Here is a 26,195-nt window from a genome sequence, read left to right as displayed (position 1 = left end):
TCATGATTCAGCAAGTCTGGCAGTAATAAGGCCTGGGTGTGGTTAGTGAAACTGAACTAAGCTCTCACTTTGTCGCACAGGACCAGGTAGGATTGGACAACTTTCTTACCTTAATAAATTAAATAATCACTGTTGTATTTAATCAGGTTACTTTAGTCTAATATCAACATTTATTTTACCATCTGAAACATTTAACAAATATGGAAAAAAACAAAAACAAAAACCAAGAAATCAGGAAGGGACAAATACTTCTTCGCAGCACTGTTTGCCTGAAGTGATTTTAAAAAGAATATCACCACATTTCTAAAGTAAATATTTGGTATTTCTCCTTTAAGAAAACAGCTTGTAGATGATCAAAACTGGTTCTTTAAGTTCTGCCTTTCCTGTTCTTTGTTTCACTTTAGTTAAACAATGGCTGATGAGCGTGCTGTTCCCAGCTCTGGTAAATATTATTCTGTTCATGAAACCTGTATATAGAAATGGAATATAAGACTGTTTTGATTTATTTGTTAACATAACAAGGAAGCACATTTTTAATCAGACTCAGTTGTTACTGGCCGTGTCTTTGCATACAGGGAAGTGACTTTCAGTGTCGCATGTCTGATTGTGCTTAGATTCCACAGTGTTCAGTAGAGTACTCAGTGCTTAACAGAGATATCATTTACAGATTATTCTGTGTGTATAAAACATCATTTTATTTCACACCTCTGTCATCTTGGCTTTTAAACTGATGGACAACAAGCTAAGCAAACATACCACTGCTATCTACTCACATTGTTTTCACAGTTTTATTTACTAGTACTTGCAGTTACACAAACGTGTCCATAAATTCTGTATGAAGACACTTTTATAGTTTTACAGTTTGTAAACAGTGCTGCATCTGTGTTGCAGGGCCCAGTCACGACTCTCCAGAGTTGAGGATCGTGCTGATAGGTGGCAGAGAATTAACAGGAGAGCCCAGTAATAAGAGTCTGAGCGGTAACATCATACTGGGTCAAAATGTTTTTGACACCAGCAGAAGAACTGCCCATAGTGTCGCGGGGCAGCAGGAGGTTCATGGCAGACGGGTCACTGTGGTGGATACTCCAGGCTGGTGGTGGCACTATCCACTAGAAAACACCCCAAAGCTGGATCAGATAGAAATCCAGAACAGCATCCATCTGTGTCCCCCAGGACCTCACGCATTTCTTCTGGTCTTTCATCATAGCTTTTTTTTTGCCCCAGATCTTCATATCATCTTTAAACGAGCACCTGAAACTTTTCCACAAGGATGTGTTGAATCACACCATCGTACTGTTCACTGCTGAAGATCCATGGGATGAAAAAAATATCAGCTTCAAAATCAGTGAGTGGTCAGAAATGCAGTGGATTCTTGAGCAATGTGGAAACAGAAAACATGCCCTCTGTATGAGTAACAGGGAGGACAGCAGTCAAGTTGAAAAGCTTTTTGAGAAAATCGACGTAATGGTTGCTGCAAATGGAGGCCGTCACTATCCCATTGATCGTGCTCATGGAAACGCTATGAGGGAGGAAATGAAAGCAATAAGTGACAGAGCATCTAAGAGGTTTGATGAGGTGCAGACACACAGAAGGAAACTCAGAGCACTAATTGAAGGTGAGTCAAAGAGGTCCTGAAAAAAAAATCACAATAAATGGCCTGTATTTATATAGCGCTTTTCTAGTCCCTAAGGACCCCAAAGCGCTTTACATATCCAGTCATCCACCCATTCACACACTGGTGATGGTAAGCTACATTGTAGCCACAGCCACCCTGGGGCGCACTGACAGAGGCGAGGCTGCCGGACACTGGCGCCACCAGGCCCTCTGACCACCACCAGTAGGCAACAGGTGAAGTGTCTTGCCCAAGGACACAACGACCGAGACTGTCCAAGCTGGGGCTCGAACCGGCAACCTTCCGATTACAAGGCGAACTCCCAACTCTTGAGCCACGATCGCCCCTTAATAAAGTTGAATTAAAGACTAATAAATCTCTAAAGTAAATTACAGAAGAAAATGAGACATATTTCTCACTTTATTCACACACACATACAAGATATTTCATGTACCACCACATGAGACAAGGCAATGGATACCAGTTACTAGTTACAGTTACATTTAGATATTCATTAGAGATATTTGCCTTCTGAATGTAGGGACTCATGGTCTGTCGCTACTTTGTAACTTAAAAACAGAATCCCTATAGAGATAAGGTCCGATCCATAGGTTCCAGTTTCAGTTCCATTGAAACTTCCATGGCAGTTTGTGTTAGATATTTTAGTATTATGGGAGCATGTACTGGGTACTTTTTTTGATGATATTAGACAGAAGATTCTGTGACTCAACAAGGCTCTTTATGTTAACCGTCATTTTCTCTTGCTTTGTCAACTCAAGATTTTATGGTGTGAAAGTAGATACTAAGGTTGGAGGGAAAACACCAACAAATCACTCTTTTACTTATCACTCCCTTGCAGAAGATGTTTATGTGAAGACCATCTGGGTTGTGTCAGAACTCACGGATGTAGGAGACCTCTGTATAAGATTTATAGGCCTTGAGGGTGCATCTTGTAGAACAAAGGATTCTAACTGTTTAGTGTTTAACGGACCTGTCAAAGGTATGTTGAGATACGATTGTAGAAGGCCTCTTTCAGAGCTGGGGGACCTTCCTTATATGGTTTTAACTTGAAACTTGTTGACACACGAACTTTCTGCCTATAAATACCGCTGCACAAAAGAATAAAACTTTGAGTTGATTTTGGGAAAGCAACCTGAACAGTCTCTGTATCATTTTGTTCTCCTAACTGCTCCCGACGTCGTAACTAACCCGCTGACGGCATATCTGAGTGCTACTTGAGAATATATTGCTGAGTGTTACTTAAGAATAATTTTGAATCTTATAGGGTAAAGACAAAACTCTGCTTATAGACGCCCACGCCTCGGGGAAACCCGATCCACGGACCAGACCCGGGACGGAGTTTCTTTCAGTTTGCTCATGTCTACTTGGGTCTTTTGAACTTGGAGAAAACATCTGACTTTGTTGCTCTCACTAGTTCTTGGCCTCCTTCCTTCTGCTTAGCACACAGTGCTGGATTTTGGGTGAAATCCTCCATGCATAGTAAGGAGCTTCCAAGTCTTGTTGTCAATAGTTTTTATCTTTTTATTTGGCCAGCTTATTATCCCAATTGGATATCTAATCACTGGGACAGCGTAGGTACCAGATCTTGTTGGTAGCTATTGCCCAGATCGTATTCTTTCCATTCAGCTGACTCCTCAGGACTTGCCTTACTCTCACTAGGTATTTGGTGGTTGCAGCTTTCATGATTCCTATTTATCATTGGAATTCTTGGGCACTTGTAGCTATCCTTAAGGTCTGTAATGCTGCTCTGACTATTTTTCGGACTATTTTTCTTCTCTTTGTTACCATCTGACTAGACTTCTCCAGTCCGAATGACATTCCGATGTCATTGCTGTAGATCCTAGTGGTATGGATCAGTATATCTATGTCTCGTTCACTCTTGGCATACAGCTTGATGTCATCCACGTAGAGGAGGTGGCTAATAATTGCTCCATTCGGTATGTGTAGCAAGTCTTGTCAGCTATTTAACTGAGAGGATTCAGGACTATGACGAATGGGGACAGAGCATCTCCTTGTGGAAACTTGTGCAGTTGGCTTGAAGTTGGCCTCTAGTGTTGTTCCCCACATCCCCATTGAATTTCTGATGAAGGCTCTGAGGGTCCTTTTAATCTTGGACAATTGTAGGCATTCCAAGATCCATGTATACGGCAATGTGTCATGGTCCTCGGTCGGTGCCCCAGTGTTTTGAGTTTTTGTACTTTTATTTTGATATTATCACATTTTATGGCAGTTGTGTTTTGGGTTGCATTTTTTGTACTTCTAGCTCTCCTGTTCTCCTTGGTTTGAGATTTCTAGTGCTTATGTCACAAGTGTAGAAGGGAACCCCTTCAATAATTGGAAGAGCAGCAGGGGGTGATCACAGAAACAGAAAACGTATTACCCGGTTAAAATAGTCAAAAGATAAATACACTTTATTTACAACACTAAAAATACCCTGCCCTTTTCTTGGTTGCTGTTATGAACAAACAAACAGATTATTTCAGGGTCTCTTTTCAAGAGACTAAAAGCAATATAAGAGATAAATATTACCATTCTGTAGAATATTCTTATATTTCACTTTTACTTGTTCCCATGTTCTAGTGGGTCCTGTTGTGGCTCTAATGTGAAAGGGGATATAATATAACATAATATAATATAATGTAATATAATATTGGATAATATAGTGTAATATAATAAATCTACCCTACCGCCTACTGGTGTTGGCCAGAGGGGCCGATGGCGCGATATGGCAGCCTGGCTTCTGTCAGTCTGCCCCAGGGCAGCTGTGGCTACAACTGATTAAACTCTGAAACTCCTGAAATCCCTCACTCAAGAGTTCTTGCTCTGCTGCCGAAAAATACCGAGCGCGCTCCTTCGACATTTTCACCGACCAATCAGAGGGTTGCCAATCAATGTTTCTACTATCGATGCGTAGCCCCTTTTACGACACCCAGTGAGCTCACATTACTTCATCCAGCTGTACTAATCGTCAACAGCAGGTGTGTTCGGAGAACCGGATTAGTGAGCTCACGGTTAGCGCGATGATTTGGTCTTGGATGTGTCATTTGATCTTGGATGTAGTAAGCGACGTACGAAGAACGGGCCCCAGGTTTTATCCAAAATATCCTAGTGATATCACTGCTGCCATGGTGTAGATCAGCTGGTTGGTTTTGGTGATGTATATATATATATATATATATATATATATATATATATATATATATATATATATATATATATATATATATATATATACATATATATATATATATATATATATATATATATATATATATATATATCATGATTTGAATGCATTAAAACTATATGCCTGATTCTTGATTAGTTTTGCTTCTGCAGGTGGTAAAACCCCACCAGCACATTTAAGACTAGTGATGGTTGGTGCTCAGTGGTCAGCTAAGAGCTCGGCTGGAAACACCATTCTGAGGAAAAAGGCTTTTGCTGTTCATCACAGAAGAACAACGATGTCCAGTGAAATTAATCACGGCATTCTGGGAGAAAGGACACTCGCAGTGGTGGATTCTCCTGGCTGGTTCTACAACCACACCCTTCAGGACACCTCTGAGACAGATAAACATGAAATAGAGAACAGTGTGTACATGTGCACTCCAGGACCCCACGCAGTGCTCCTCGTGGTAGGCCTGGCATCTGCATTTAATACATCCTATCATAGAGCAGTCCAGGAGCACATGAGTCTGTTTAGGGATGATGTCTGGAAGCACACCATTGTTCTGTTCACTAAAGGTGATTGGCTGGGAGTGAAGACTGTGGAAGAACGTATAGAGAGTGAGGAAGGTCTGCAGTGGCTGATGAAGCAGTGTGGGAACAGGTACCACGTCCTGGACAACATGAAGGATAATGATGAGATGCAGGTACAAGATCTCCTGGAGAAGATTGAAGAGATGTGGGCAGGAAATGAAAACTCACATTATGAAGTTGATCCGGATCGTGAAGCACAGCTGGAGGCCAGAAAAGAGGCAGAAGGAAAATTAGCTAGAAGGATCAGAAAGACCACTGAAAGACAATCAAGAATACTGGGAAAGTTATTTGAAGGTAATCAAAAAATCATCAAATAATTATGGCATTATTTTAGTCACTCTTTCAGTTTAAACTTTACTGTTTTACAGGAGAGAGGCTGACAATCACTGACCTGAGGATTGTACTGCTTGGCAGAGAGGAATCTGGGAAGAGTATGGCAGGAAACAAAATCTTTTTCAAAACAATATTTGAGAGAAGTTTGTTGAAAAAGGTAACCCAATATGCTGCCTGAATTGAAATGTGATATAGAAAGGATAAGATTTAATTTAATTTATCAGATCTGTAACAATTGTTAAATTAAAAAAAAATTGTGCAGGAATTCGAGGACCAGAGAAGAACAGAAAAGTGTGTAAAGCATGAAGGAAATTTAGGTGGAATAAATGTTGCAGTCGTTGAGACTCCAGGCTGGCCTGCAGACACGACGGCTCCTGTCTGGCTAAAAGAAGAAGTTCTGCGCAGCGTCTCCATGTGCGCTCCAGGCCCTCATGTTTTTCTCTTGGTTGTTCCCATTTCCAAAGCATTCACAGAGGAAGACCACAAAGCACTGGTTGAGCTGTTGATGCCCTTTGGAGAGAGAGTGTGGAGACATTGCATGGTGTTGTTCACCTGGGGAGACTGGCTGAATGACAGACTCATTGAGGAGCACATTGCAGGAGAGGGAAAAGCCTCCAGTGGCTGGTGGAAAAGTGTGGGTACAGATACCATGTCCTCAACTGCCATGGTTTGGGTTATCATTTTCCTGTCAAACTGCTCTTCCAAAAAATAATTGATTTGATCACACGGAACAAGGAACAATGCTTCACTGCTGAAAGCAAACAAGGGAAAAAACAGCCTGTGCTGACAGAAGAAGAGTGGAACAGGAGGGAGCAAGAGCTGATAGACCGAATGTTGAGAGCTGTTGTAAATGAACCAGAAGAACCAAAACAACCATTTGTCAAGCGAGGAGCCAGCTTGGATGGAGTTTTCATTCCAAGCAGTGAGTTGATATTAATTAGAGAAAACTCTGAATTTGTTTTATATTTTTACTTGTGGGTATGATATCAAATAGCATTCAATTTCTGTTTCAGTGAGCGGAGACGTTCCCTCCGAGTTCGGGAACATGTCAGAACTTTGGAATCAAAGAGCACGTGCCAAAGTGTCTGAATGGCTGAAGACCAGAGCTGGAAACTCTGATGTCACCTCGGGGATTGGCAGCATGAGCGCCTCAGCCAGTCATGTGGATGAAAGTCCTCTGCCTGTTGAAAACGATTAACCATCAAGTTCTGTGAAACATTAAATAATTTGAAAATAATCATAATAATTTGAATTCACACATTCTTGTTAAAAACAGTAACACATGATAATCTGATCTTTTTTTCCAATATCAGAATCAGAGAGACTTTATTTATCCCCAAGGGGCAATTAAGATAAATATTAAATATTGTTTTTTGGATTTAATAGTGCATGCCCAGCCACTTGGGTTGGCACACTGTATTTTTATGAAAAAATAAAGTCCTGCTAACTTCTATATTTACATTTTTGTTCTCTTACTCTTGTCATTTTTCACAATAAAATGGGGAATTGACCCATTTAAAAACAATGTTAATTTTTGTAAATAAAGAAATATTGCATTTATTAATCATGTAAATTCCCTGCACCTGTCACAGACATGAAGGTCAAGTGTTGAACGTCATATCGATGCCCAGAATTGGTCATGGACCGATGGCCATGTATCTGATGTCCAATGTTTTGTGGGTACAGGTTACGAAATTTTCTCAAAGTAAAGCAAGTCAAAATAATCGTTGTAGTGGGTAAAGAATCACAGCTCACGAACATTTCTGTCACTTCAATGTTCTGTTGTTGCTCTGAGGTTTACTGCTTTTTGTGGATTTAAATTAATTAAATTAAAATAATCTCTGCTACATTTTATGTAACCTAACTGTGACATGAACACCAAAGCAACTGTGCACCAACACAGTGCATTATTGTAGATTCATCACAGTGACAATCTAACATGTTTATCCTGCACTAAACTGTTGAGTATTGTCATGGAACATCTGAATAACAAAAACTAAGTACACACTTTGTTTTGTTTTGCTGGGTATATCACAATATATAAAAAGCTGAACTTCACATCATACACAACCAATATCTTATTTAAAAAATAAACACATTACATGTAAGCTTCAAATTTCCTGTTTATCAAATGTCCCCGAGTAGTCCTTACCTTTAAAAATAACCTCTCTTCTTCTTCTGTTCTGCCTTTCTCATGTTTCCCCATCTCTGAGTGAACAGCTCTCATTTCTTTCTTCCCTGTGAAATAAAACACCTGTACCTGTACCTGTGTGACACAGAAACAATTTGTGTGTTTGCTGATATTTGTTGAGCTTACATAAACACTGCATTTGAAATTATCTGCCATTAAAAAAAGAACAAACAAAAAACTTTCTTACTCCCTTTATACTCGCTCCTCTTCTGTAGGGCTAGCTTAATGCTGAAGTACTGCAAACACACTGCATAAACTACCTTTTTGCCTCCTTCATTCCTTTGTATGCAATAAGCACTGGTGATGGATACACCAGTAAAATGGTCTTTATATATCTTTGTTCCATTTTGTTAGTCCCATATTTATTGGTTTGAAGACCCACAGTGGATTGAAATAATACTTCCCCCAAATGTGTTAAGTAACAAGCCTGTTTTGAAAGTGTAAAGAGTAGAAAGGTCAGATATTTTTGTAAAAATTGAGTAAAAGTAAAAGGTTTCAGAAAAATAAGTACTACAGATACCAGAATATTGTATTTAATTACAGTAATGATGTTTTTGTCTGTGAAGGTTCTCAGTCATCCAGGTCATCGTAGTCAAAGGAGCTTGCAAAGAAAAGCGTCTGGACTTCTTTAAGTTGCTTGAAGACGTTTCAAGCAACTCGGATGAGAGGTGAAACATCTTCAAGCAACTTAAAGAAGTAATGATGTATTTGTACTTCATTACTTGTCACCTCTGCTGACAGGTAAATACTCACTTTCCAAAACTTTTTAGAAACCAAAGATGTTTTCTTCGTTGAGTGGTACAATGTCTTTGTATAAAACCACAGGGGGTTTAACATATACTGTTTAGGAATTACAAACATGATTAAAGATAGTCTGGTGTTCAGAGGCTCAAAGTATTTGGACAAGCTAATATAATTTAAATCGAGGGTTTTTGAAAAAAAAAATTGAATTAAAATCCTTTGCATTCAGTGACATCACTAAATGCAGTTTTTCCTCCCTTGAGGTGCTCTGCCAGACTTTTCCTGCAGCCACCCTAACCGCTTGTTTGTGGGTCTCTCTCTGTTTTCAGTTTTGTTTTCAGCAGCTGAAAAATGTGCCCTGTTGTGTTGAGATCAGGTGACTGACTTGACCAATTAGGAATGTTCAGTTTCTCAGAAAAACTCTTGGATTTGTTTTGCAGTAGGCGTTGGATCATTATCCAATCAGCATTGAAGTGTCCTCATTCTAGTACAAATTCATCTTGGTTTAATCTGTTCAAATAATTTTTCCAGAACTGTGCATCTCTTTTAGATGTTTTCCTGTGAAGTCTAATCTGTCCTCCCTGTTCTTAAATATACCCAGCTTTGTAAACCTGTAATTTCATGAAGGCATCTCTTGATTGTAAACCTTGAGACCCTTGTGATTGCACTTTAAGTCATCGTCTGTCGTCTTTCGGGCCTTTTGGCATCAGTGAGCTGGGCAGTGCATTCCCAGGCCAGTGCAGCCTCAGCTGCCTCTCTGATATTTTTATTTCTATTTTTCAGCCTAATGATAGCTTTCTTGACCTGCATGAACATTGTGACGAGCATGCTTCATGGCGCAGCCACAGGGGAGGTTGACACACCGGAGCTCCATCAGCTCATCATGCCTCCCCTGTATTAAACGTGCCGGGACCCGAGGTTGGGGTTGTTGTGGTGTGTAGGATGCAGCTGAAAAGCTGCGGCTGTGAGCTTTGGACACGACAACCGAAATAAAGAAAAGTGTAAAACGTACGAGCTATGTGGTCGGGTCTGTCATTTATGTCACAGGAATCATCTTCAGATTGTTCATTTGCTTAATTTCAATTTGCAATGGTAAATGGCCTGTATTTGCATAGCGCTTTACAATACACTCAGTCATCCACACATTCACACACTGGTGATGGCAAGCTACATTGTAGCCACAGCTGCCCTGGGGCGCACTGACAGAGGTGAGGCTGCCGGACACTGGCGCCACCGGGCCCTCTGACCACCACCAGTAGGCAACGGGTGAAGTGTCTTGCCCAAGGACACAACGACAGAGACTGTCAAAGCCGGGGCTCGAACCGGCAACCTTCCGATTACAAGATGAACTGCCATCTCTTGAGCCACGATCGCCCTATTTTTGTCATGAAATAACAAGGGAATGAGTGTTACCCAGCAATGAAACTACTTATCAGTCAGTGTCTGCAATCCCTAAACAGTTAAACAAATGATGCACCTAACTGCAGCCAGGGAGTAAAAAAAGAGACAACAGTTCAAAGTACATGCCACACCTTATTTTGTGAAGAGTTCCTACTTGTATAGTTGTCACTTTAGTCATCGTTTGAATCAGAAATAGCTTTGTTTAAAACAATGGCTGATAAACATGCTGTTTCTAGCCTCGGTGAGTCATCTTATGTCATTGTAACAGAATATAGGTTTGATTTTTGCTACTTGTTGATTATTTGTTGATAAAGTACGACTGTTTAGAGTGTGATCACACTCATCTCTCAGTGTGATCACACACAACAAATCTATGTCAGCAAAGCTGCATAGAGAGATGTAGCTGTAGTACTTGTGCCTAAACCTGTTATTATAGTTTGGCTTTGAATTTAAGGGCAAATTTAAATAGACAGGATGAAATGTTGTACCGATCCATATCACACTGAGCTGTCTGATGGAAACATGATCTGATGACTGTTTATGTGATACTTCCTGTTTGTGTTTAAGGGCACATCCATGTCTTGACAAAATACATGCAGAATATAATGATCTTTCTTTTTCTAACTAACGAATAATTTCGTGATTGCTAACAATAACTAAACTTTTAAAGTTATATACCACTCGTATAAACAGTGCTGCATCTGTGTTGCAGGGCCCAGTCACGACTCTCCAGAGTTGAGGATCGTGCTGATAGGCGGCAGAGAAGTAACAGGAGAGCCCAGTAATAAGAGTCTGAGCGGTAACATCATACTGGGTCAAAGTGTTTTTGACACCAGCAGAAGAACTGCCCAGAGTGTGACGGGGCAGCAGGAGGTGCATGGCAGACGGGTCACTGTGGTGGATACTCCAGGCTGGTGGTGGCACTATCCACTAGAAAACACCCCAAAGCTGGATCAGATAGAAATCCAGAACAGCGTCCATCTGTGTCCCCCAGGACCTCACGCCTTTCTTCTGGTATTTCATCATAGCTTTTTTTTGCCCCAGATCTTCATATCATCTTTAAAAGAGCACCTGAAACTCTTCCACAAGGATGTGCTGAATCACACCATCGTACTGTTCACTGCTGAAGATGCATGGGATGAAAAAAATGTAGAAACTACAATCAGTGAGTGGTCAGAAATGCAGTGGATTCTTGAGCAATGTGGAAACAGAAAACATGTCCTCTGTGTGAGTAACAGGGAGGACAGCAGTCAAGTTGAAAAGCTTTTTGAGAAAATCGAGGCAATGGTCGCTACGAATGGAGGCCGTCACTATCCCATTGATCGTGCTCATGGAAACGCTCTGAGGGAGGAAATGAAAGCAATAAGTGACAGAGCATCAAAGAGGTTTGATGAGGTGCAGACACACAGAAGGAAACTCAGAGCACTAATTGAAGGTACGGCCTCACATTTTACAAAATACCCACCATGATAGAAAGAAGAGGATAAATTTGAAATAAATGGGTGAATCCAGATGTTTGTGATCAAACACAGAATCACAGAGTTTTGTAAAACAATTTCTTAAACATAAATAATGCTAATAAAGCTCCAAAGTAAAATGTCAAAGAAAATATTTGTACTTATACTAAGTCAAGATCTTACAAAGATATTTTAATGTGCTAAACGCAGTGATCACATGACGAATATAAAATTGTGCTGTAACTATAAACTGTAGATGAACTACAACCATTTGCCTTGTAGATGTCATGTCTCACAGCCAAATATGGCTTTCGCAGTAAGAGGAGCTCTCTTGATAAACTATGTGGCCCACATCATTATCTAACCATCAAATGTAATTTGATGCATGAAACTACATTCCTGATTAGTTTACCTTCCAATTCTGCAGGTGGTAAAACCCCACCAGCACATTTAAGACTAGTGATGGTTGGTGCTCAGTGGTCAGCTAAGAGCTCGGCTGGAAACACCATTCTGAGGAAAAAGGCTTTTGCTGTTCATCACAGAAGAACAACGATGTCCTGTGAAATTAATCACGGCATTCTGGGAGAAAGGACACTCGCAGTGGTGGATTCTCCTGGCTGGTTCTACAACCACACCCTTCAGGACACCTCTGAGACAGATAAACATGAAATAGAGAACAGTGTGTACATGTGCACTCCAGGACCCCACGCAGTGCTCCTCGTGGTCGGCCTGGCAGCTGCATTTAATACATCCTACCACAGAGCAGTCCAGGAGCACATGAGTCTGTTTAGGGATGATGTCTGGAAGCACACCATTGTTCTGTTCACTAAAGGTGATTGGCTGGGAGTGAAGACTGTGGAAGAACGTATAGAGAGTGAGGAAGGTCTGCAGTGGCTGATGAAGCAGTGTGGGAACAGGTACCACGTCCTGGACAACATGAAGGATAATGATGAGATGCAGGTACAAGATCTCCTGGAGAAGATTGAAGAGATGTGGGCAGGAAATGAAAACTCACATTATGAAGTTGATCCGGATCGTGAAGCACAGCTGGAGGCCAGAAAAGAGGCAGAAGGAAAATTAGCTAGAAGGATCAGAAAGACCACTGAAAGACAATCAAGAATACTGGGAAAGTTATTTGAAGGTAATCAAGAAATCATCAAATAATTATGGCATTATTTTAGTCACTCTTTCAGTTTAAACTTTACTTTTTTACAGGAGAGAGGCTGACAATCACTGACCTGAGGATTGTACTGCTTGGCAGAGAGGAATCTGGGAAGAGTATGGCAGGAAACAACATCCTTTTTGAAGAGACATTTGAGAGAGTTTGGGTGAAGAAGGTAACCAAATATAATGCCCGAGGTTCACGTGTAATTTATCAGGTGTCATGATCATTAAATAATGTTCGGATCTTTGTTTCTATGCAGGAATTCGAGGACCAGAGAAGAACAGAAAAGTGTGTAAAGCATGAAGGAAATTTAGGTGGAATAAATGTTGCAGTCGTTGAGACTCCAGGCTGGCCTGCAGACACGACGGCTCCTGTCTGGCTAAAAGAAGAAGTTCTCCGCAGCGTCTCCATGTGCGCTCCAGGCCCTCATGTTTTTCTCTTGGTTGTTCCCATTTCCAAAGCATTCACAGAGGAAGACCACAAAGCACTGGTTGAGCTGTTGATGCCCTTTGGAGAGAGAGTGTGGAGACATTGCATGGTGTTGTTCACCTGGGGAGACTGGCTGAATGACAGACTCATTGAGGAGCACATTGCAGGAGAGGGGAAAAGCCTCCAGTGGCTGGTGGAAAAGTGTGGGTACAGATACCATGTCCTCAACTGCCATGGTTTGGGTTATCCTTTTCCTGTCAAACTGCTCTTCCAAAAAATAATTGATTTGATTACACGGAACAAGGAACAATGCTTCACTGCTGAAAGCAAACAAGGGAAAAAACAGCCTGTGCTGACAGAAGAAGAGTGGAACAGGAGGGAGCAAGAGCTGATAGACCGAATGTTGAGAGCTGTTGTAAATGAACCAGAAGAACCAAAACAACCATTTGTGAAGCGAGGAGCCAGCTTGGATGGAGTTTTCATTCCAAGCAGTGAGTTGATATTAATTAGAGAAAACTCTGAATTTGTTTTATATTTTTACTTGTGGGTATGATATCAAATAGCATTCAATTTCTGTTTCAGTGTGCGGAGACGTTCCCTCCGAGTTTGGGAACATGTCAGAACTTTTTAATCAAAGAGCACGTGCCAAAGTGTCTGAATGGCTGAAGACCAGAGCTGGAAACTCTGATGTCACCTCGGGGATTGGCAGCATGAGCGCCTCAGCCGGTCATGTGGATGAAAGTCCTCTGCCTGATGAAAATGATTAACCAGCAATTCCCACAACGGACAAGATAGTTATTCATTAGAAGAAAAACTCTATAAAAACTCAAATGCAGGAACTTGCTAAGCAAACTAAAAAAACTGGATTGAAACAAAGGTACTAAGATCCTGATTTTTTAAAAATAGGTTATTTTTTTATGTAATAAGCTATGCAACCTTCAGTTGGTTTTAATATAGTTAGCAGATTCTCGTTGTCAAAACGGCTGATGCCACCCTAGCCCAAACCTTATATTTGCCCCTGGTTCTACATTAAATGGTTCAACGTTAAGAATTCAATAAAGATTTTATGTTTGACTGTTTTCTGTATTTTGCTTGTGATAAAAAACAACAACTTTGAAATGTAGACTGTAATAATTTTGCAACCCAGTACTTTCACTCTAAGAAAAGAATTTACAGCAAAATGCTGCAGTGTAAAAAACTTAGTTCCATCTGTTAATGCCCTAATTTAATTTCCATATATTTTACTGCATAAAATTATGTTTAAATAATCATTAGAATTACACATTTTGATAAACATATTTTAAAGATGCAACTAATACAATGCATTATTTTTTTTTAAAAAACTACAAATTTACGGTGTCATTGATCAGAATCAGAATCAGAAACTTTATTGTCATTGTCACGAGAACAACGAAATGAAGAATGGTCCCCGATCATTGCATCATCCCTAGCAATATCAAAATATAAATAAAATAATAAAATTCAATAAATAAAATAGATAGAATACTTAAAATACTAATAAGATGTAACAGTAAAACATTCACATACATTCCCACACACATGCTTCAGACCGTGCATGGATTAACACAAGAGTGGCGTGATGGACATTTTTTTGTAGTATTCAGATGTGTTATTGCAGTTGGATAACAGCTGTGTTTGAGTCTATTAGTCCTTGCTCTGATTGCCCTGTACCGTCTGCCTGAGGGTAACAGTTCGAACAGGGAGTGGCCAGGATGTGAGGTGTCTTTTTTGATGTTTTGGGCCTTTTTAAAACAGTGGGCGTTGTGTAGAACTTCCAGTGTGGGGAGAGGGCAGCCAGTGATCTTTTGGGCGGTGTTAATGATCCCTTGGAGTGCTTTCCTCTGAGCCCCTGTGCAGCTAGTGTACCAAATACATATGCAGTAAGTTAGAACACTCTCAATGGTGGCTCTGTAGAAGGACACCAGCAGTTTCTGTGTGATGTTATTCCTCCTGAGAATTCTCAGGAAGTACAGTCTCTGTTGGGCCTTTTTCAGCAGCTCGGAGGTGTTCACACTCCAGGAAAGGTTCTCCTCTATATTGACTCCCAGGAAGTCAATATAGAGGAGAACCTATATTGACTTCCTGGGAGATATGTTAGAAATCGACAAGCCATCAAAGAAATCTTGCGTGTTCCACAGCTCCACTCACAGTTACTTGAATACATGACAAAATATTTGTCCCAGTGTTGATTCAAAGTCCATAAGACACATATAGCCCAAGTCTCTCCGATACTAGAAACTTGGAGTACAAGTACAGCTGATATTAGATCGCATTTCATAGAAGTGCACCATAAGAATCACAGCTGATTTTAAAAAATCTGAAATGGTTGCTGAGTTTATTACGATAATTGCATTTCAAGTGTTTCATGATTTGGCTCAAACTTTACTCAGAAAACAGACTTGAAAGGTCGACTGCAGTTTTATATTTTTAAGCAAGAGTCATCTTATTGGGAAGATGTAAGTAACTTGGGACGGAGGTGGAAAATACCTAAACCATGTTTACTGTAGTGCTGGACCAAAGTAGTTCATTTCTGCTATATTGCACCTGTATCCCACCACAATTAAAGTTCGGTTACTTTTCCTTTTTATATTTTTTGTTCATAATACAAAATCTATTTAAAAAAACATAAGTTATTGGGCTTTGGATAGGCTGTTAAATCGCTCAAGCACAACTATTTTTAAAAAAATAAAAAGTCTCTTTTACATCCTGCATATGAGCTTTGATCATGTTTTCTATGATAATAAATCAGCTACCACCAAAACAACAATAAAATTGCGAATGATCCTCGCCGGCCTCCGTCGTGTCTCCAACCAGCGATATCCTTCCCGTCACTTTCTTGACTTCCCATCCCACTCCTGCGTAGCTCTGATCCCGGCTTTCTGCTTCTCTCTCCTCTTCGGTCTTTTCTGGATACCATGTCGGAGTACAACGCGGTACCTCCGCCCGTCCCCGGGGCTCCTCTGCCCGGACAGGCGGCTGTGGGGAACGGAGCGGGGGGCGCCAAGAAGGATGCGTTTGCGGACGCGGTGCAGCGGGCCCGGCAGGTGAGGCAGGGATGAGACAGACAGCTAAGAAGCTAGCATGTATGAAGGCGGACACACCTGAGACCAGGTTAAATTTGACATTCGAACACTTCATGGTGAATGTGTCTACAGTCAGGCACACCTCTGCCGCTTCATCCATCACATGTCAGCGTTAGCTTTAACTGAGGCCGGACAGTTTCAGCGTCCCACCAAATATCCAGTGTGACAACACTGAAAACCTTCAGAGAACATTATTATCTTCACTTCACTACCAGCTTCTTCCTCTGCGCTGAGCTACATTATGAATGTTAGTAGTTGATATAAAGGTGTTTCAGGATAATTCAGGTGTGTGCTGCTCAAGGCCAAAGAATAGAAAAGATAAGATAAGATAAGATAAGATAAGATAAGATAAGATAACCTTTATTAGTCCCACACGTGGGAAATTTGTTTTGTCACAGCAGGAAGTGGACAGTGCAAAAGTTATGAGGCAAAAATTAGAATACAATAAGAATAAATACAGTACACAACTGTACAGAATAGAATAAAATAATATACTATATACAGTAGAATAAAATAAAATAAATATACAATAAGATAAAAATAGAATACAAATACAAATGCTATATACAACTGAGTAAAAATACAACGATGACAGAAAGGATTATTGCACTTAGTATTATTGCATATGTATGGATGTGTGTGCTTGATCAGTTAAAGTCTTTATTATGGAGTCTGACAGCAGTGGGGAGGAAAGACCTGCGAAATCTCTCCGTCCCACACCGTGGGTGCCGCAGTCTCCCACTGAAGGAGCTGCTCAGTGCTGTCACAGTCTGCTGCATGGGGTGGGAGATGTTGTCCATCAGGGATGACAGCTTAGCCGCCGTTCTCCTGTCACTCACCACCTCCACTGGGTCCAGAGGGCATCCTAGAACAGAGCTGGCCCTTCGGATCACCCTGTTCAGTCTCTTCCTGTCCCCAGCAGAGATGCTGCCGCCCCAGCAGACCACGCCATAAAAGATAGCAGAAGCCACAACAGAGTCATAGAAGGTCTTCAGGAGTGGGCCCTCCACCCCAAACGACCTGAGTCTCCGCAGCAGGTACAGCCTGCTCTGCCCTTTCCTGTAGAGGGCGTCTGAGTTATGAGTCCAGTCCAGTCTATTGTTCAGATGAACACTAAGGTACCTGTAGCTGTCCACAGCCTCAATGTCCATACCTTGGATGTTCAGTGGTTGCAGTGGAGAATGCTTGTGCCTGCGGAAGTCTACCACCAGTTCCTTGGTTTTACTGGCGTTGATCTGGAGGTAGTTCAGCTGGCACCAGTCCACAAAGTCTTGAGTCAGTCCTCTGTACTCCTTGTCGTCCCCATCAGTGATGAGGCCGACTATTGCAGAGTCATCAGAGAACTTCTGCAGGAAGCACTGGGTGGAATTGTGGGAGAAGTCTGCAGTGTAGATGGTGAAGAGGAACGGAGCCAGAACCGTTCCCTGTGGGCCCCAGTACTGCAGACGACCCTGTCCGACACACAGCCCTGAGTCCTCGCATACTGTGGTCGGTCGGTGAGGTAGTCCAAAATCCAGGTAGTGAGGTGATGGTCCACTCCAGAGTTCACCAGCTTGTCCTTTAGAACCGAGGGAAGAATGGTGTTGAAGGCACTGGAGAAATCAAAGAACATGATTCTCACAGTGCTTCCAGCGGTCTCCAGGTGAGCGAGGGAACGATGTAGGAGGTGAATGACGGCATCATCCGCTCCAATGCCAGGCTGGTAGGCAAACTGAAGTGGGTCCAGTGATGAGCTTATTAGGCGGCGAAGCTGAGCCAGGACCAACCGCTCCAGGGTCTTCATCAGGTGGGATGTCAGAGCCACCGGCCTGTAGCTGTTGAGGTCCTTGGGGCGTGAAGTCTTTGGCACTGGTACAACACAGGAGGTTTTCCAGAGCTGTGGGACTCTTCCCAACCTCAGGCCTCAACACATCAGTATCCATCACATAGCTCATTAAAAAAAATACTCTATTTATCTTAATGTAATGGTGGATCTGATCCATAAAATAAACTACAGTCACGCCAGAGGCATTCCCAGGATTTCCGTGGGTGGGGTGGGTTAACCCCAAGGAGGGAGCTTGGGGGGAAATCAAAAAAATGTGTAAAAATCATTAAAAAGCAGTAATACTGTAGATCTGCTGCACTACAGTGAACTATCTGGCAAATCTTCTGCTTGTGTTTCAGATCGCAGCTAAGATCGGGGGCGACGCTGGTCCTCCTGTGAACAACAGCACTGCTCCAGATAGTTTTCCCTTCACTGCGCAGAAACGACAGCTAGAGGACACAAATACTGGTGACTGCACCTTTATTTCGCTTTGTGATTATTTTAGTTCCAGGGAGTCTCCTATGAACATTCATTTCATTTCCTCCTCTGACAGATGAGCCAGAGACTAAGAAGCTGGCTGCTCAGAGTGACTTGGAGTCAGCCAAAGCGCTGTGTGAGTTCATCTTACTGTTGCATGCATTGTTATTTGTGACCTACAGTCAACAGTGGGTGTCTGCGTCCTCCACATTAGTCCGTTGGTAATCCTAAACCTCTCCCCTGCCTTGTTTTCTCATTCAGCTATTGGTGCACAGCTAGCTGCTCTTGCACAGCAAAGGTGAGATCTCGTACCTCTCAGGTGACTGTGTATTAATCTGACTTTGCTATTGTCTGATTTATTGCTTTTTTCCCCCCCACCTTTGTATCCCTCCTGTAATCATGGCATCAGACCCACCTCCACCACAGAGGAGTACAGTGTTCCAGACAGTATGGTGGGACTCAGTGAGTGTAGCCCAGCTTTATTTTAACACGTACTGTATACCACACTTTTTTTTAAACCCCACCTTCTCTCTTCAGTTATTGGCCGTGGCGGTGAACAGATCAATAAGATACAGCAAGAGTCGGGTTGCAAGGTTCAGATAGCTCCAGGTACTGGTTGCACTCGTCGTCTACAGATACTCATCCTGGGCGTGAATGTCAGTGTAATTTGGGGTTTTCTTTTTTCAGGGTGAAATGATTGTACAGCATGCATCTTTAATTACTTTATAAAACAAGAATTTAGTGTACAAGTTTGGGTTTATTTTGGATTTTCTCTAATCCACATAGGGTCAAACCTTTACATACGCTCACTTAATGCTGTTCTTCACTGAAAGGCATTTAGTGAAGATCTAAGATGGAGAATTGTAGATTTACACAAGGTGGGTGAGTCTCTTGGAGCCATTTCTAAACAACTGCAGATATCACAATCATGGATTCAAACAAAAAATATCTGAAGTAAAGTTTTTCAGATATGTCACCACTTTGCCAAGATCTGAAGAAGACCCCAGCGGTCACCCTCAGTTTAAAAGCAACTGGTTAAGATGTTTAGGAACAACCCAGGAACCACCAAGACTCAAGCCTGCCATAAAAGACTGCTGGAACACCAGTGTCACTGCCACAGTGAAACAAGCTTTACATCATCATGAACTGAGGCTACGTCCACACTAATGCGTTTTCATTTGAAAATGCATCGTTTTCTCTCCGTTTTGGCCTCCCGTCCACACTGAGACGGCGTTTTGAAAACGCATACATTTGAAAACAGAGCTGTCCTGTCGCAGTCTGGACACTCAAAAACGCAGACTTTCTAAAACGACGTTTTCAAATCTATCCGGGCTAGTGTGGACGTAGTCTGAGAGGGTGCCGACCAAGAAAGAAGCCCCTGCTCCAAAGTGGACACCTTCAGGCTTTACTCAAATTTCCACACATGGACAAGCTGAATGCCTTCTGGAGAAAAGCTTTATGGTCACGCTTCCCACAAGAGGCCTCTCCTTTACTACTTTGGAGGAGTAAAGGCACCTAAGAACACTGTATCTAACGCTGTAATGTCAAGCATGGTGGTGGTAGTATCATGCTCTGAGACTGTTTAGCTGCCAGTGGTACTGGTACATTGCACAAAGAAGTTGGAATAATGAGGAAGGAGGACTATCTCCAAATTCTTCAACTTCACCTCAAATCAACAGCTAGATAAGTGAAACTCCAACACAGTTGGGTGTCCCACCAGGGCCATGATCCTAAACACAAATCAAAACTGCATTTGGAATAGATAAAAGCAGGCTGACACTTTTGGAATGGTCTTCCCAAAGCCCTGATCTCAACCCTATTGTATGCTTAATGCTTTAAGATTAAAATCTGAGTCTGTGCTAGAAAACCAACAAGTTTAAATGAACTCTTCTAAATTCTGTCAGGAAGCGTGGTCAGATATCCAGCTGTAATTTTGCCAGAAGTTTTTTGATGACTACCAAAAGCATCCGGTTAAGGTACAACTCACTAACAGACATTTAACTTTATCTATACTTTTGAGACTGTGTGGATTGTAGAAAATTGAAAAAATATTGAAACTACATTTTTTTAAGTCATTAAAGGTGTATGCTGTACAGTCACTAATCACCCTGGATAAAGAACAGTTCAAAGAAATGATTAAAAGCCTGAAATTACCATGACATTCATGCCCAGGATGAGTGTGTGTAAACTTCTTCTGATTATTATTATTTTTATGCTCAGTTTGTTAAATATGTACATTTTCTGCTTGTGCAGACAGTGGAGGTCTTCCAGAGAGAAACGTCTCCCTCACAGGGACACAAGACTCCATACAGTGAGTTTTAGACGTCATACAAATACACTCATTGCAGTTTTATGTGGAAGCGTTTTAACGGTCTGGTGCTTAATTCTAAACACTAGAGTGATGTGTTTCTTAAATGAAGTAACCGATCAGCTCCTCCCTTGGTTAGGAAAGCCAAGAGGCTGCTAAATGAGATAGTCTCCCGAGGAAGAGGTACTCCCCCTCTTTCTTCTTATCATGACTCCAGCAACGGGCAGAACGGCGCAGTTCATGAGATGATGATCCCAGCCGGCAAGGCCGGCCTAGTCATCGGCAAGGGAGGAGAGACCATCAAACAGCTACAGGTAAGTTTCATGTTTTTTGCTTCAGCATTTTTAGAAGTCAGCATGACCCAACCAGAGTTGATTAGGCCAAATCTGAACCTTCAGTATTTTCACATTAAAATAGCAGCAAAGGTCTGAGTTAATTTAATCCTACAGGAATGTGAGGTTTTTAATTGGGTTTGTCTTACACTGGATCAGGGCAAGATCATGAGCTTTCCTGCAGACTGAAAGCAGTCAGCCTGATGCTTTATAGCAGCAATCCATGCACCATGCAAGGGTGGGACTAAAGAGGAGCACAACATTCATTTTAAAGCCATTAATGTTTCTAATTTATAATAGATAGTATAATTCTTATACATTAAGCTCACTGTATATAAAATAGCCAAATTAGCCTGTTAGTGTGCCAGTAAAAGCCTAAGTGGAGGCAACTCCAGTGTAGGTAAACACTTTCAAGTGCGTATGGCTGATAATTATGTTTCATTATGTGTTATTGGATGCAGGAGCGTGCAGGGGTCAAGATGATCCTAATCCAGGATGCCTCTCAGGGACCCAACGTTGACAAGCCTCTGCGCATTATTGGAGACCCATACAAAGTCCAGGTATAACTTTAAAGTCCTGTTATTGTGTCTAAGTAAATGTGGCATAGTGCCGAGCTTCCTGATCCTTAATGGTTTTTCAGCAAGCCCAGGAGATGGTGCAGGAGATTCTGAGGGACAGAGACCAAGGCGGCTACAGCGAAAGAAGCGAATTCAGCTCCCGAATGGGAGGCGGCATGGATGTAAGTTTGTGTGTCGGAGCAAGACTGGAAGTGACTGCAGAGGGTTTTTAAAAACATTTTTTTAACCAAATCACAAACAGAGGAAGCAATAGATGTGTTTTTTTTTTTTTTGTCATATTAGATCCCAGTACCACGACACTCGGTGGGTGTGGTCATTGGACGCAATGGAGAGATGATCAAGAAAATTCAGAATGATGCCGGAGTCAGGATACAGTTCAAACAAGGTGGGACGCTCTGACGACGGCGTTGTGGCTTCATTTATACGTCTTTCGCATTTGCTGACGTTCTGCTTTCCTCTGTTTTGGTCTCATTTAGCTGCCACCACTTAATTTAGTAAATTTAGTAAAATCAATATGAATGTTATTAGTACCAGAACAGATGCTGGCAGCTGGCACTGCCATCCATCAGAGAGTCTTTAGGTGGCACAAATCCCCTGGAAGTACAAGCCCTAAAACACATAATTACCAGGTTTCTCCATTGCAGTGATATTTTTTGAGGGGGTAAAAGTTTGCCTACAAATGAAGCGTCACAAACTCGCTGTCTAGCCTGACAGCCTGTGCATCTGCTGTACTTTGCCCCTTTGTATCAGGTGAATCTTTTACTCAGGCAGTGTGATTGCCTTTTGCGTAAGCTGTTGTGTAGAGCTGGTAAAATTGGCTCCTTTTCTTCTTCTATTGATTTGACTTGTATGTTGAAAAGAAAATCAGATAAAGAAGGATCCCTGCATAGATCCAGTGTTACAAGAACAATGGTCACATCAGAACGTCACCTGGCATGACCCTTTAGCGTGTTTTCTTTTTTGTTTGTTTTTGTTTTTTACCACTTTGCACTTTTTTTTGAGATCCTAATTTACAGAAAGCTGTTAATTCTCACTTTGACCGGTGCTGGAAGCTGACCTGATTGATTTCATTTAGTGTTAATCCCAAACGCTTAATGCACTTTTAAATCCCTTCCAGATGACGGGACCGGTCCAGATAAGATCGCACACATCAGCGGTCCGCCTGAACGCTGCGAGCACGCGGCTCAGATCATCAACGACCTGCTGCAGAGCATCCGGGTCAGAGAGGAGGGACAGGGGGTACGGATCAGCTGTCACACTCTAAAACATCATAAATCAATAGATGAAGGCCTCACATCATAACGTCCATAAATATTTGGATAAATTAAGTGCTTAGCCTTGTTTTTTTGTTTCGTTTTTTTTTTTTTTTGTTTGTTTGTTTTTAACGTAGTCAGATGAGGCAAAATCACCAGAGGCTGTGACGTACTGGGCATATGTGAAGTAATGTGGTATAATTGTCCACAGGGTCCCCCAGGTCCTCCAGGAATGCCTTCAGGCAATAGGGGGCGAGGTGGGGGACAAGGCGGTTGGGGTCCCCCCGGAGGGGAAATGACCTTCTCTATTCCCGCCCAAAAGTGTGGGCTTGTGATTGGCAGAGGAGGAGAGAACGTCAAGTCCATCAACCAGCAGACGGGGGCATTCGTGGAAATCTCTCGACAGCCACCCCCCAACGGAGACCCCAACTTTAAGCTTTTTATCATTCGTGGGTCCCCGCAGCAGATCGACCACGCCAAGCAGCTCATTGAGGAGAAGATCGAGGTGCTTGTCATTCTAGATTATCATTATTCTTAATTATTATTTCTTAAGTTACCGATCAAGAAGAACACTCGGCATGTGGCATCATGTGATGTGTTTCAGGGTCCACTGTGTCCTGTGGGCCCGGGGACAGCTGGGCCAGGTCCTGCTGGGCCAATGGTTCCTTACAGCCCAAACCCCTACAACCCCGGACCGCCTGGGGCTCCTGGACCTCCACAGTGAGTGGCTGCAGCTTTAAAGCAGATTTCAGAGAACTGACGATGACCCTGAGATGTTTTTGGTTTTTTTGGTTTTTTAAATAAGAAAGCGCTTCTTCTTTCCTCAGTGGTGGTCCTCCAGGTCCTCCCCAGTACAGCTCGCAGGGCTGGAGCAACACCTACCAGCAGTGGCAGCCTCAACCACCACATGACCCCAGTGAGTCACTGCTGGCTTCACCACCTCTGCTGATTTTAAGTGTTTACTGCTCAGCCCTCGCACTTATTTCTCATTATACTTGTTTTTTTTTTAATCTGAGAAGGTCAACAGGAGTTCTGATGGAAATGTGATGAGATGCGGTGTCTTTATCTGTAGCAGCTCTGGCTCTAACCCTGTCTCTGTTTCCTCCCCCTGGTCTCCAAGCCCGGTCTCCAGGCCAGTAGCAGGGGCTCACCCTCACCCTATGAGGACCTCACCCCCTCCACCCTGCGTCTTTTCTAGGCAAGGCAGCAGCCAATGACCCCAATGCAGCCTGGGCGGCCTACTACGCTCAGTACTACCAGCAGCCATCGGGGGCTGCGCCAGCCCCGTACCCCGCAAACCAGGCTGGAGGTGCCCAAGCCGCAGGTGACCAGACCCAGGCTGCACAGACACCGGGGGGCCAGCCGGACTACACCAAGGCCTGGGAGGAGTACTACAAGAAGATGGGTACGAGTATGTTGCATATGTTAGGTAGTAATTTATGTAATTTTGTTGTTGTTGTTTAATTTTTCATGTCTGTTTCTGTTTCTCAGCCCAGGCAGGCGGCTCTATACCCGGTACAGCAGCTGCAGCTCCAGGAGCAGCAGCAGCAGGAGGAGGAGGAGGTTCAGCATCCACAACGGGAGGCCAGCAGGACTACAGCGCAGCTTGGGCGGAGTACTACAGGCAGCAGGCTGCGTACTATGGACAAACAGGACAGCAGCCCTCCGGCCAGCCGGCCAATCCCCAGCAGGGACAGGTTGGTGCAGCGGCCTCGTCGAGGTCTTGTTTCTGTGTGTGTTAATCTACCTCCTCACGTCTCACATCTCACCTCCAAACGTCTGTATTTTAGATGCAGTGAGAGTTCGTGGCAGAAGACGGGATAAAGAAGAGGGCTCTGAAGTCTTAGGCCAGGATCGATCCCTTTATTCATATATATTGTATCCGTTGCAACTAGAAGTGAAACGCTTCCCCACATGTGAACATCATCTGGATCCTTTTTTGATAATAATGTGAACTGAACCCGATGCTCCTGTGCTTCGCTGCTGACGGGAGGGAAAAGACTGATTAAATTCGATCATTTCACAGAGCTACTCAGAGCTGCCTGAGCGTAGATTTAAATACTCACGGGAGCCCCGGAGCGGTTATTTCATTAACAGAGTTTTCAGCACATCTCAGTCATCCCGTAGCCCCATTTTAAAGTACTCACCTTCATATCCCAGTGTTGTATTAACTGACTTGCACAGAGCTTTTAGGACTATAATCATGTTATGTGTTCGTGTGTGTGTGTGTGAGACACAGGAGGAGACATGCCTCATTTGATTTTCTCATATTGGTTTTTTGCTTCCTCTGCAGAGGCTTGCAGGGTGTTTCAACACGTGTATATCTGGGTGACTGTGCACAGGTTAGATTTATGAAAAGAAGCCCCGAGCTGCAAGGTTCAGAAGCACGAATGTGAATAATGTATTAATTGCCTCTGTTCATTTTAAATCGCACCGCTCAACACCTTTTTGCCTCTTGAAACGTCCCATCTCGTGAACTGTTTGTTCCACCTGACCGCTTTAGTTTTGGGTTAGAAGAAAAGGCCGGCTTACTGTGGACTAAAGGCTAAACTGGAAAGATGGGGCTGGGTGGGGGATAGCTTTTCAGATTTGGCCAGCTTTCTGTGAGTAATCATCGTTATTTCTTATCATTTGGAAAGTTCAGAAGGGCTTTCAGCACACCTCAGAATGGCGGCATATGGAGACTTTAAAGTGTAGTTATATTCTTGTGTAGATTGTACTGCTGAGTTCTCCTACAGCAATTTATCCCTCAGTTCATTGCCGCTTGTGCAGACTCCAGGTTGCATGTTGTCTTCCTTTATTTTGTAAAGCTTTTTCACAAACGCTGCCTTTTTTTTTCTCTTAATTGTCCTTCCACGGTCATTGTTTGTGCAAAAGTTTGAACTTTAGTCTTCCAAGTGTGTCCTGCTTTAACATATATTGTATATACACAAACTGTATATTCAGCAATATAAAGCTGCTGGTTTTCACTTCCGGAGACGTATCAGGTATGATTCTTGTATTCTGAATGGCAGCTGCGAGTCTTGCCTTTGGGTTGATATTGTGTTGAGATTGTTATAAACAGACGACCACCAGCAGCACTGATCTGAAATAAATATATCAGCTACTTTGAAATCTTGAATATCGTGTCTGTGTCGCTTTTGGACCAAATGCACTCATTAGGTACACCTGTTTAACTACTTGTTAACACATATCTAATCAGCCAATCGCATGCCAGCAACCCAACATAT

General features: G+C 42.5%; 2 protein-coding genes and 1 pseudogene across 4 annotated transcripts; all 3 read left to right on the top strand.

The window, feature by feature from the left end:
* The first annotated feature begins 369 nt into the window (after nucleotides 1-369).
* Nucleotides 370-8,065, top strand: LOC146711236 (GTPase IMAP family member 8-like; annotated as a pseudogene). Its single transcript, XR_014920131.1, has 6 exons — nucleotides 370-442; nucleotides 892-1,615; nucleotides 4,973-5,686; nucleotides 5,761-5,882; nucleotides 5,988-6,647; nucleotides 6,739-8,065. The product of XR_014920131.1 is annotated as a GTPase IMAP family member 8-like (transcript).
* Nucleotides 8,066-11,178: 3,113 nt separating this feature from the next.
* On the top strand, nucleotides 11,179-14,188 carry LOC146711235 (GTPase IMAP family member 8-like). Its single transcript, XM_085454000.1, has 5 exons — nucleotides 11,179-11,493; nucleotides 11,943-12,656; nucleotides 12,731-12,852; nucleotides 12,940-13,600; nucleotides 13,692-14,188. Exons 1-5 carry the CDS (start codon nucleotides 11,238-11,240, stop codon nucleotides 13,874-13,876), a joined length of 1,938 nt encoding a protein of 645 aa, XP_085310126.1. The 5' UTR covers nucleotides 11,179-11,237; the 3' UTR covers nucleotides 13,877-14,188.
* A 1,653-nt stretch (nucleotides 14,189-15,841) lies between these two features.
* Nucleotides 15,842-26,086, top strand: LOC146711234 (far upstream element-binding protein 2-like). Of its 2 annotated transcripts, XM_085453998.1 has the most exons (18): nucleotides 15,843-16,174; nucleotides 18,377-18,485; nucleotides 18,571-18,630; nucleotides 18,756-18,792; nucleotides 18,904-18,956; nucleotides 19,032-19,103; nucleotides 20,748-20,805; nucleotides 20,942-21,116; nucleotides 21,596-21,694; nucleotides 21,775-21,873; nucleotides 21,995-22,097; nucleotides 22,830-22,951; nucleotides 23,177-23,470; nucleotides 23,570-23,685; nucleotides 23,793-23,881; nucleotides 24,164-24,370; nucleotides 24,457-24,662; nucleotides 24,756-26,086. In XM_085453998.1, the coding sequence occupies exons 1-18, from the start codon at nucleotides 16,046-16,048 to the stop codon at nucleotides 24,762-24,764; spliced, it is 2,037 nt and encodes a 678-aa protein (XP_085310124.1). In that variant the 5' UTR covers nucleotides 15,843-16,045; the 3' UTR covers nucleotides 24,765-26,086. The 2 variants fall into 2 exon arrangements, with proteins under 2 accessions (XP_085310125.1, XP_085310124.1); XM_085453999.1 differs by lacking the exons at nucleotides 24,457-24,662; nucleotides 24,756-26,086 and having other exon boundaries at nucleotides 15,842-16,174; nucleotides 24,086-24,231.
* The last annotated feature ends 109 nt before the right edge of the window (nucleotides 26,087-26,195 follow it).

Source organism: Copadichromis virginalis, linkage group LG4 (assembly GCF_057382275.1).
Source record: "Copadichromis virginalis isolate Kocher_CV1m ecotype Utaka linkage group LG4, C_Virginalis_male_GT1.1, whole genome shotgun sequence".
Taxonomy (NCBI): Eukaryota; Metazoa; Chordata; class Actinopteri; order Cichliformes; family Cichlidae; genus Copadichromis; species Copadichromis virginalis.
The sequence above is the reverse complement of the archived record's forward strand: the minus strand, read 5'-3'. Positions and strand labels throughout refer to the sequence as shown.

Bases quoted from the DNA above. Each gene is read 5' to 3' on its own strand.
- LOC146711235 (XM_085454000.1), top strand. From the start codon at position 11,238: ATGCAGTGGATTCTTGAGCAATGTGGAAACAGAAAACATGTCCTCTGT. The intron at 11,494-11,942 runs GTACGGCCTCAC...CCAATTCTGCAG, and splicing joins ACTCAGAGCACTAATTGAAG to GTGGTAAAACCCCACCAGCA. The intron at 12,853-12,939 runs GTAACCAAATAT...GTTTCTATGCAG, and splicing joins AGAGAGTTTGGGTGAAGAAG to GAATTCGAGGACCAGAGAAG.
- LOC146711234 (XM_085453998.1), top strand. From the start codon at position 16,046: ATGTCGGAGTACAACGCGGTACCTCCGCCCGTCCCCGGGGCTCCTCTG. The intron at 18,793-18,903 runs GTGAGATCTCGT...TCATGGCATCAG, and splicing joins GCTGCTCTTGCACAGCAAAG to ACCCACCTCCACCACAGAGG. The intron at 21,874-21,994 runs GTAAGTTTGTGT...TTGTCATATTAG, and splicing joins GAATGGGAGGCGGCATGGAT to ATCCCAGTACCACGACACTC.